Below are 11,631 nucleotides of genomic sequence, written 5' to 3'. Positions count from 1 at the left end.
AGACATACGCAGACAAAAAGCATAAAAAAATATGTATTCAAAAACACTGTAAAAGTATTTTTTTTTCATATTATGTCCCCTTTCAGATGTTACATTCCCATGTAAAGATCTGTGTGGCTCACCTGTGCCATGACTTCCAGGGACCAGCTGTCTCCCATACTGATGGGTTGGGTGGGGTTAGTGGGGATCTTGCTGTCCTTCTCAGAAGGCCTCAGCAAGGTCGGCCCAAACACGGTAGCCAGGTTGTGGAGAGACATCTTGTTGACACTTTCCTTCTCTGCCACCCTAAGGAGAGAAAAAAAAAACAGGTCAGCTAAGTAGAAAACAAGAGCATGGAGGTGATGTTAATGCGCGGTGATGGATCTGAGTGTTATGTGTGGAACCCTGGCATTCACAAGATTCTATTTGTGGTGAAATGATTCATAATAAAGTCTGCCGAGAGAGCGTGTGGACATTAGTTTCATCGTTAAAGTTATTTACCTCTCTGGTCCTCATAGCTGTAGAAATACATTTCAATGACAGGCTAGGTATCATTGCATTATGTCATACCTATATACTGATTATTATTACATTATTATATTACCTTATTATTCTACTCTTCCTGTGCTTCCTCGGTAAGTGTGCCCATCACTGCACATTTATAGCTCTTTTTCTTATAATTAGGGTGAGATTGAACCCTGCGTAGTATATCACAAACTCATGTAATGCTTTGAAACACGTGTATCTGCCTTGTAAGTGCTGTCATTATGTTCAAGCCTCTTGTCTTTAAATGTCACCATGGTAACCAGAAGACACATTGCTCCAGCATCTAAATGCCATTCCACCTGCTAGTACCTACTTTTGTCCTTGGTAGTATAAAAGCAGCATGAAAGAAATGAGCTAATAAGGCAAATATGTACTCGGAAACATTTTGTAGTGTTTCATGTAAAAATATTATTAGCTGTAACACTTGCTGCTTTGACATATACATATATATATATATATAAAAAAGTTAAATAACATACGGACAGGAAAAAAGAATGAAAATCTATCCAGGACAATAAGAGCTATTTGCAGCTTGCTGTTGTGCATGTACCGATTGTATTTGTCCTGTCAATGCATGTGAACATTCATGGCTGCATATTGCGCAAGCACAAGTGTGTCTTTACTTGTTCCTACCTCTTCAGGTGATCCAAAAGGAAAAGGAATGTGACCAGGTTGGGTTCTGGCAGTGACAGCAGTAGGTTCAGCATACAGCTCTCTTTGGCAACACTGTCAGACAGAGCTGTGCAGAACGAAAGGAATAGAGTTTTTTTTTTTTTTTTTTACATATCCTCCAAACTAAGGACTTTCCTTTTAGACATTTGAAAGTTGCATATGATCAAATTAGCAGTGTTGGAAATGGACTTACTGATGCCGCCTGCAAAATTAGGGTAGAGCTCATCAGTGAAGAGCGGTTCTGGCAGCTCTCTGAAGTACAGCTTCAAGGTCCCGGCGATGGCATTCACGTCCATCTCACTCATCATCACTGACACATCTTTATTGTCTGCAGAAGAGACACGATAACAGCATGAAGACAAGGAATGAGGACGATGATGATAAGACAGGGAAACACCTCAGCTCAAGCAGCGATTACCATGCATCTTATTTTTCTGATTCTTGGTGAAATACATGCGCTCCACACAAAATAGTCCCATTGAAGACATACCGTAAAACTTAAATTAATCGCATAAGCTTTCGTTTCTGCTTCAGTCTATGAAATAGGGGCATAATATCAGGAGCTGCCTTTATTTGTCAAATCGTACAGCAACACCAGGCTAGTAAAAGGGACTGGGCCTTAAATTGGGATGAGCTTCTATTTGAAGTTTTACGGTACACAAAATGCAAATGCAAGGTCATAACAAATTAGTTCAGATATCTGGTTAATAGGTTCATGTCAGGGATAATGCCTCGTGTTAAAAAAACTCAGCAAAACAAAGCGGAAGTATTGATTAACTGACCCTTCTTAGCATACCTTTACAATAATGAAAATATCTGTATGATTCTGTCATAATTTTGGAGCTTGAAGAATCCCCGCATGAAAACCGGACACAAATATTGAGGATCTAAACCATTCTTTGTTTACATTTTACACAGGTGGCAATTAAATAACACATTTCTTAAAGCTTTATACATAAACCTGCACAATGAATATGTTTTTATATCGATAAAGGCAGCATGTATGTACTCACTGGTGTCAAAGGCAGTCTTCAAGGCCTGAATGTCGGTGGCCACCCCTGATACTCTGTAGATGCCCACCTCCTCCATACCCCTCCTCTCTATCTCCTCTAGGCACTGCCGGACAATGTAGGGCACCTTGGAGCGCTCCCGCCTGGATGGACACAGACAGTAATGATTACCAACAAGCAGTTTATGTGGCGTAAAACACTTGCCAGCATTAATGTGGAATGATTAAAGAGCCACTAAATATTTTGTTTAGACCAAAGGACAAAATGAACAAGAGTGTTTTTTTCTTTCTTGTGATTCCTTGAAGGGCTAATAATGCCTCTGGCTTGTGCTTTCTGCGGAAATGTTTTATTCACTGTGCTAATGAATTGTTGCTGGTAAATCTCGTTAACCCAATTGTTATCTTCAATCCTCGTTAATGTCACTCATAAGTGCAAAACAACAAACAGCACAGCAATCTTTCTGCTAACTTCTTTCCTTCCATTCTTAAAAACTGTCTCCCTTATTCCTTATTTAGACTCTAACTCAAAATAGTTGATGTGAGAAATGATTCACAAAAAATAGTAAGCACTTTTCCTCCTCACAGGAAAATTAAGGTTCCTGGTTCAAATTCCTTGCTGGATTGGAACCTTTTCGTGTGCATGTTCTAATCATGCATGCGTGAGGGTTCTCTCCCTGTACTACACCTTCCTCCCACACTAAAACAAAATGCTGGTTAGATTGAGCACGAACGGTTCTTTGTCTCTATGTCAGCCCTGTTACTGACTGGTGACCAGTCCAAAGTGTACCCCCCATTTCGCCCAATGACAGCTGGGATTAGCTCCAGCCTCAAAACGACCCCAAACAAGATAAGTCAATGAATGAATGGAAGATACTGAACCCCAAACTGCTCCAAGAAGCCTTAAGTGTGAGAGAGTGTGAGAATTTGTTGGTATGACTAGCTGCATCACAATGTTATGAGCATGTTGTGTTAAAGTGGGTGAATGTGACATTTAGTGTAAAGCACTTTAAGTGGTTGGAGGACTTTATCAATGCAGCCCATTTAGCATTACTCTTAATATTCAAAATACCTGAAGACTTTTAATACGTTTTATAAATGTTCAAAAAGATGCTGAAGTCTGGATGAGGTGTCTAGAGAAGGCCTGTTCTAACATGGATCAGAATGGAACACTTGCAAGATTAGTTAATGAACACAAGAAGAGGAGACCTAGAATAGAGCTCTGAGGAACACCATTGGAGCAAAAAAACAGTCAAGCTACAAGCATAATTATAAAGATCATTTCTCTAAAATGAGGTATCTCCTTTGTGTTAAAACGTCAACTCACCTGGTCACTGTGGAGATCTTGACTCCGAAAACACCCATGGGCTTCCGTGAGGGCATCCTCTTCAGGCTGAACTCTCGGGTGGTGAACTTTATGGAAAGTTTCACCTCAATCTGACACAGGAAGAAAGAGCTTACAGTTGAGGCAGGTTTACAAAGTGGGAAGCCCATCTAGGAGCCTGAAATCCATCCATATAGCTGTTCAGGATCTGGAGGATATTGTGCCATGTTAAAGCCAGATAAGGACTTCACAGAGAAATCAAACGCTGAACCACTTCCTGGAGAAGTCTTTGTGAATATTTCACTCTGCTTTGAGCTACTGCCGATTAAACATTAGACTATTGGTGCTACATATTTAGTGGACACAATGAAATCAGTAAAGCTTTAAAACATACAGGGAGTATATACTGTACAGTGACGCTAAACAGAAAATATACTTTGATAATAGTATATTTAATGAAATGTACTCACCCCATTCATTGGAATAACTGTTCTCTGCCAGTCTTTGCCTTCCAGGGCCTGAGGGTCCAGCTGGATAATAGACAAGGACAGCACAATAGGTATGACAATAATTGAAAATTCATTTTTTTATTCAAATGTTTGCAATATTAAACTTTGACTGTAGCTCATCAGTTTGCATTTTTTCAATCAAACATGTTAATCCAAATGGTCTAACTTCTTGTATTTCAATAGCTGTTCAAAATAGCCTTTAACGAAGACATAGCCTGCACGGATAATAAAAAAGAGCAAAACATATTTTAGCAGATTTTTCCTCATCATTGCAAGACCCCTCAGATTTGTCCAGTCAAGGTCTATGTAAAGAAGGAAATCTAGCACCAAGTGTTAAGAGCTTTTATTTTGAAATCTAACATACATTTTAATTTGAATCAAGTCTTTTACTTTTAACAAAGTACTTTTAGTCTTGTTTCGTAATTTACTACAGTTAACATTAGAGCGCATATTCCACCAATACCAAAGGTGTTTCTTAGTCTGTTAGTGATCTTTATATTAAAAAATAACTTCAGGAAGGTTATAGGTTACACTATTACTTTTTTCCCATGAGTACATATATAATACCACCTCAATGAATTTTAATATTTGCTTGCTATGTTAGGATTACATCATCTTTACACACTGTTGTTCTTCTTACATACTGCCTAGATACATCCATATTGCAGAGAGTTCAGATAGAATAACATCAACAGTAGAAATCTTCCCACCGCTGTAGTGGAATGTTTTCAAATGTGGTTTTGTTATTTAGTTTCATCACTTTACTGTATTGTTCCCATATATGATGAACATTCTTATTTGTTTAAAGAGACAACATTTACACCCAAACATGCACAAACACACTCAGATCTGAAGAGACATGCCATCTGTGCCAATAAAAGCCTGGCAAACACACACACACACACACACACACGCACACAAACACACTCTGTATACTGTATCTTGTATGTTTACCTAGGCTAAGGCCCATCTGGTTGCATGCAAAGCTGGATCATGTTTCTCATAACTGAATCTTTCACTGCTGGGAGTGCTATTCGTTTTGAGCCATTTATCCACTAAGAATTATGCTCCACTGAAAACAGCGGAGCCATCGGAGAGTCTTCATGATAAATACGTTTAATATGTTAACAGTATAAAATGTTGAAGCTGTATTGACATGTGTTCAATATGCCATTAGGCCCCCTGTCATAAATGTTCATCTGATTTGCAGAACACAGACAATCTGTGGGGTTCTTTAGTGTCAGTGGCTTCTACTGAGAACAGGGAAAGCAGTTTCTGGCCCTGGATATATGAAAATCCTGCTCAGCGACTTTCTCAGCACCCTCTGCGTGGTTTGTTTTGAATGACATCATCTGTATAGAACCGATCATGTAGCAGCGTTACTGAAGGAGCCACTAGGGGGAGTGTGTGACTGTAAATCACAGTTTGGCAGAACACAAGCAAAAAGGATACTTGGATGACGTGTGAACAATTTGTTCGAGATAGGGGCTGATGATCTCAATGAAAACTGCAGCAAAAAAGGCTGATATCAAAGCTAAAGGTACACCATTGTTTCTAATGATTATTAAATTCAGATATCACTTGTAAAAAAATGGTATGAGTCATCTAATTTTCTGAATGTTCATGGTTTTCACACGTGCTAAAGGTTTTCTTGAATCAAAGAAGAGACTCTTTCTGTATGCCTGTATCCCTCTGTGTCTTTTATCTCTGCTCTCTCTCTCTCTCTCTCTCTCTCTCTGTTGATCTCTTGAGTGACGCTTGGCATTATAGTGCAGGCTGCCGTCGTCTTGGCAACCTGATCACCTGCTATTTATTGTCAGTTAGTCACAGACAGACTCAGGCTCAGGACATTGTCTGGGTGGGTTTGCTCTGGATTATTATGGGTTAATGGGTTTTGGTGTTTTTGAAAGAAGCTCTTCATTGATGTTATTTCCTCATGTGTTAGGATGGCATCGTAAACCATCACAAACTCCGGGCAGCGACTTAAAGTGTCACATCATCGCTTTTTTAATATTAAAATGACACCCTCCATTTAACCTGACCCTAACCACTATTACATAACAGGCTAATTCATCTAATCAGCCATTTGGTAACATCATGCCCAGTTTAAACCATTCATTGAGTAATAATTTGGATTTCATGCTCTGTAGCAGTCGCAGTGACATAACCGCCTATCGGTAATGACTCATGGTGGGTTTGCAGAAAAAGGGGGTTGACGTCATGTCATACCGGGATCTGTCCTTTCCCCATGATGCGGTCCGTGCTCTCTCCATCCTCTTTGTTCTGCTTGGTCTTGTTGTAGCACTTCTCGTAGCAGAGCAGCCTCAGGGTCTGAGAGCCCTCCAGGTCAATCTCAAATTCCTGAGGGAGAGAACACAAAAAAATCAGGTGTAGGGAAATTTGATTTTGCTAACTTTTATGCAAAAACACATTCAAGATTGAAGGACATCATGGGAGAGAGAGAGAGCGAGAGAGAGAGAGAGAGAGCAATAATGTCAAATGCAAAGAGAAACACTGGTTACTCCTCCAGGAAAATCAGCATCCATCTACCACCTACTTCTAAATCCATAAATCCCACCGCAGCTGACCAACTTTCCCTGTAATTATGTGCAGTACTGGAGCTCTCTACATATGGTTTGCACATCGTTCAAAGGCCCACACTGCGTCGGTTCACTTAGCATTTGGACAGATGTGAGTCATCACCAGCAGCCCCTCATTAGCTGATATTATTTCCACTTTGCTGGGCAAAAAAATCCTCGAAGAGTCTTTGGGTCCAAGAGGAAAAAACATAAACCACTGATTGTGTCTTAAAGCTCTTCTTCTTTCTGCAGTACTAACTTTCAACATCCAGCTGTGATTTTAATGAATTCATGTCTGTGAATGTATAGCTGCCTGCATGCATGTTGGTGCATTTGTGTGTGTTTGCAGGGGGCTGCAGAAGCTATATAAGGGCTGACATCTTTTTCACTACCTAAAGATGGAAAGCTAGGTGATTACAGGAGCAGATGTCAGAAACAGCATAGATATGTTCTTACATGTTTTTCTAAATTGAAGCGAAATAAATATGTACGATTTAAGATTAAACTCTAATATAACAATGTCATGTTTAATTCACTAAAATCAAAGTCTGCAGGGGCATTTTTATTCTGACTGGGCAGATATATAAGACATACTCTTACCTCGTTCCATTTGGGTTCAGTGGTGTATCGATACACTCTCGTCTTCGCTTTACTCGAAAAGAAGCCGAAGGAATCCACCTCCAATGTGCAGTAGAGATCTGATAAAGAGGAGAGCCGATTGAAGAGTTACTGGGTTTGAATTGATACCCAAGTGTTTGTTTGTGAAGTAACTGAACTGACTAAATGTTCAATGTTATCCCCCCAGAAGATATAACAAACCAGCAGCTGAAGAAATACATCTTAAGAATTGACTTTCACAAACAGAAATGTAAGTGGAAAACTTAAAAGTTAAACTACTGGTTACTGATTCCAAAAATGCTCGTCCTAAACAAGAAAACAACGACACAACAGTGTTTCCCATAGCTCTATGTTCACATCAAACTAATTTTGTCTAATTATCTGTATTCTCTGTTGTCTGCACGGAGGCCAAAGTCCAGTGACTCACTCAAGCTCTGTTTGAGGCCGGAGGCAGAGTGGACGATTACATTCAGGAACCCGCAGAGACCAGGGGATTCATCCTCTGGAAAAACAGTCAGTGAGCAGAGAGAGGGAAAAAAAAAAGGTTGAGGAGGGGTTAGAAAAACATGCACATCTCTGTTTGTGTTGGAGAAGAATCAGACATGGAAAAAGGGGAAAGAACAGCCCTGAAGAGTTTAAAATCTGTGGTTTAAACCTCTGCATGCCTCGTTGTAAATACAATTATTAAACATAATGAAAGGCTGCAACCTCTAGATAACTAACTTATTTAGATGTCCAGTATTCTCTCTTCAATCATGTGGCAATGTCAGACAAAAAGAAAGTCAAATGGCTTACCATCTTTATTGATACTAAGTGGAATGTGATGGACAGTCTGCAGTTTGAGGCAGGAGCTTGTCAACATTTGAAGCTCCATGGAAGTCAGCGAGGAAGTTTTTAAACCTTCAGGAAAGACAAATAAGTGCCAACTGTTAATTCTAGTCGTGCACATTCTCAAGCCTTTAGGATGTTATGTGAGAGGGAAGATTTAATCCAATGGTTGGGAGCTGGATCAGACTTTGTCTGCGGGACATTTCTGGGACACTTACATTTCTTCTGCTGTTCCTTCATTATCTCCCTCCACTCAGCGCGCTCATAGTCAGAGGAAATCAGGAAACTGTAACTCTGAACACACATACAAAAAGTAGAGGCTGTTAAATTATCATCATATATCTATGGGGAGAAACACTTGAAAAGATTCATACAGCAATCATTTCATTTTGACATGAGAAAGCACAAAACAGATTGAGCTCAATTCATGTTAGTAGAAGCAAAAGGAGAGGATACTGTGCTGGATGTGGAACAGAGGACGGCAAACAAGCAGAAATATGAGAAGAACAGATGAAATATGCATCTTACAGGGAGAGTCAGGAGGAGGAAGGTGGGGCAGAAATGTTGATTAAAATAGAGAACTCAAGTTGAATAGTGTCATCACCTTGCCACTCTTGTTGTATACTCTGAGAGGCAAGCTCGGAGACGTTAACAGAAGCAGAGACTCCTGTTCCGTCAGCTTCTTCCTGAGACGATCAATGACCTTTGAACCCTTGTTTGCTCTCTGAAAACACAAATATGGAAAATGCTTCATTATTGAGGGAAATGTGTCTCTGACTATCTGTGTCCGTACATCTATATACGTGTGCATTACCGCTACCTTCTCTCTCTGGAGCTCACTGCGGAGGTGTGAGATCTTGATCTTCATGGCGTCCAGCTCTTCATCAGGGACCTGAGGGATGGTAAGAGGCTCCGCCTCCTCTGGGCTCTGGAAGGTCAGCTCAGTCAGGGGGATGTACCACTTACTGTCATACTGCTGGTTTTTGCTGCAGTGGGAGAAGGACAGGAAATAGAGGGGGGGATGAATGATGACAGATGAGTAAAAAAAGGACGATGTGTCAATATGAAAGGTAGATGTGAATAAATTGCAGTTATTTATTATTTAAGAATTTGATGTATTTCACTTCAAATTTGCCGAGGATGTCAAACAGTCATTTGTCTTACCCTCCGATCTGTTTCTTCAGCTTTGCGCAGAGCAGCAGATCAGTGAAGAGGAAGACGTGCCGCAGCTTTCTCGCTCCCTCCACCAACTCCACCATGAAACTGTCCCTCAGAAGCTGCCGGTTCTGTAGCGACAACAGACAGCAGTGATGGTCAGTGACACAAAGCTGTGATTGTTGATAACACAGTAGTTGTTCATTCGTTGCTTCAGTAGTTCTATTTGGTTGGCAGGTCAAATAAGCATTGAAAGCGTGTTCAATAATAAAACAGTAACATACGAGGATTCTCTTTCGAGCTGCTGTGAGGAAACAGATTTATCCTCTTAGACAAGAAAGAAACTTGGAGGATACAAGGAAAGTATATAGGTTAGAAGAGAAGGACAGCAAAGGAATGATGTGCTTCTACTTGCTGCAGCATCCTCTTTTACATTTTCACAAAGCTAATGTGCTCAAAATGAACCAATTTTGATAAGAGGACTTTTTTTTATAAACAGAAGTGGTGATTGTTTGCATTTGATTGCATTAATTAAAAAAAAGAAACTGGCTTAACAATCCATTGCGAGCACACAGAAGAATCAATGACGTAACTATTAGAGTGAACAGTGTTGTTCAGAGCTTTGGGACACATCACTGATGTCAGACTATGTAATGAGGCATGTAATACCGTTATTTGCCAAAAGGGGGCAGTGATGCCATTTTCCAAAAAAAAGAAACCACATTCACAAGAATAGACTTGGAACGAAACGGGGAGCAAACAAAAGTCAAACCACAACTCGATAGTAAACCGTTCACTTTCACACGGTTATAAACTTGGGTTTATATGACCCACAGTAGGAAATTATAACTGTGCAAAAACTAGAGAATATATGGAGATTTCTTTAAATTAGACTGCCACAGAAAGAGATCCTGTCAAAAATGGCATATAATGACTTTAAAAATCATAACTTTGTAACATAACTCATAACAAAAACGTAATTTTGTATCTTCCATTTGGATTTGTTCTGTTACCAGAATACTTCTTGGCCAGACGTTTGCTTGATAGGATTTAAAGGACTTAAAACTTACCTAAGAGTTCATCATTACAGAGTGATCACTACCTAAAGTACAGTTTTTTTTTTTACAATCTTAGCAGCAATGCCATAAAGCATGACATCACACTTTTTCAGAGCCAATCACATCCTCCTTCTCTTCTTCGTACCCTCCCCCTCCTGTCCTCTTCCTCCCCCTCTCTCCATCATAACCACACAGCTAACTGTCACCACCAGAACACACTTAAGTGGAACCCATGCTTTGTGTAGGAGAGGTTTTTAATGTGCTTTAAAAAAAAAAAAAAAAGAAACCTGACAGGACATATGCTGACAAACAGAGAGATCATGCTGTTACACTCAGTGCATGATGTGGAGGTTAAACTTACAATGACACTAACAGCAGGGAGAAAATGTGCCAGAGGATTGGAAAGACACAACCCTGACAGCACGCGAAATGAAAGTAAATGGCTAAAAGAGAACGGAAAGAAGAAGAGGGCAAATAAGAGAAGCAAGTGAACCAGAGGAGCTCCCAGAGGATTGGATGTCATGCTGCAGTTTACTGTTGACACGTCACAGAAGCTGCTCCACTGCAGAGATCTGTTGTTAAGGCATTTCCTCTACTTGCTAACCCCCCCCCCCCCGTCCCCCCCCAAAAGATCCTACTGTACGACAGATTCCAATCATGTTCTGAGTGCTGAAATAAGGATCTAATTGAAATCTAATTCCCACTGGTGGATGTAATTATTCATTACCAGCTAGATAATGAAGGCTGCAATAATGACAGCCAATGACGGATAACTTCCAGAACGGTTGCTTTTCTATCATCTGGTGTTTTTTATTTTAATATTGTAGGCACAAAGGACAGGATGCAACACCTATCAGAGCACACCTGATTTCACTTTTCCTCCCTTTTCCCTGAGTCGGTTTGTGTTGGATTACAGACTAAATATTCCTCATTATGAGTGTCTGTTCAGTGTGTTCAGTAAATGTTCATCATTCAGTCTCCAGCTTCAGGTTGTGGGACTTTGATGCCACAAGAAGGGCACATCTATGAAGTCTTTTTCACATGCAGCGTAATCCTCCTGAGGATATTTTTTCTTGCTAGAATATAAAACAACGCTCCGTCTTGCCTTACTTCTGTCAATCTACATGCTGTCATGTATGTCAGTCTATACTGACAGACTGTACAGTAGTTGGAGTGAGATATGGTCACACTGCTCTGCTAAGCTTTGGCATATTGAAAAAATAAAGAGGACCGGGGCTTATTATACATTCATATTCAAAGTACCAGTGGACCGATCAGTGTGTCACAAACAAACAGTCTGACCACTGGTTCCATTTCATCCACATCCCTGTTGTAATAAGAAGTTTTAAAGATTATT

General features: G+C 40.1%; 1 protein-coding gene across 1 annotated transcript in view; it reads right to left on the bottom strand.

The window, feature by feature from the left end:
- The window catches only part of bcr (BCR activator of RhoGEF and GTPase), an 87,723-nt gene that overhangs the window by 4,548 nt on the left and 71,544 nt on the right, over positions 1–11,631 (bottom strand). Inside the window, exons 9-22 of the mRNA XM_020638093.3 lie at positions 9,226–9,347; positions 8,882–9,047; positions 8,666–8,785; positions 8,280–8,355; positions 8,029–8,133; positions 7,661–7,735; positions 7,216–7,313; positions 6,266–6,397; positions 3,998–4,057; positions 3,531–3,640; positions 2,211–2,350; positions 1,391–1,525; positions 1,159–1,264; positions 123–285 (exon numbers count right to left, since the gene is read on the bottom strand). Of these exons, the coding sequence (XP_020493749.1) occupies positions 123–285; positions 1,159–1,264; positions 1,391–1,525; positions 2,211–2,350; positions 3,531–3,640; positions 3,998–4,057; positions 6,266–6,397; positions 7,216–7,313; positions 7,661–7,735; positions 8,029–8,133; positions 8,280–8,355; positions 8,666–8,785; positions 8,882–9,047; positions 9,226–9,347 (1,608 nt within the window). The remainder of the gene's footprint in view (positions 1–122; positions 286–1,158; positions 1,265–1,390; positions 1,526–2,210; positions 2,351–3,530; positions 3,641–3,997; positions 4,058–6,265; positions 6,398–7,215; positions 7,314–7,660; positions 7,736–8,028; positions 8,134–8,279; positions 8,356–8,665; positions 8,786–8,881; positions 9,048–9,225; positions 9,348–11,631) is intronic.

The sequence above is a fragment of the Labrus bergylta genome, chromosome 17, assembly GCF_963930695.1.
Source record: "Labrus bergylta chromosome 17, fLabBer1.1, whole genome shotgun sequence".
NCBI lineage: Eukaryota > Metazoa > Chordata > Actinopteri > Labriformes > Labridae > Labrus > Labrus bergylta.
Note: the sequence above shows the minus strand (reverse complement) of the source record. Positions and strands in the feature narration are given on the sequence as shown.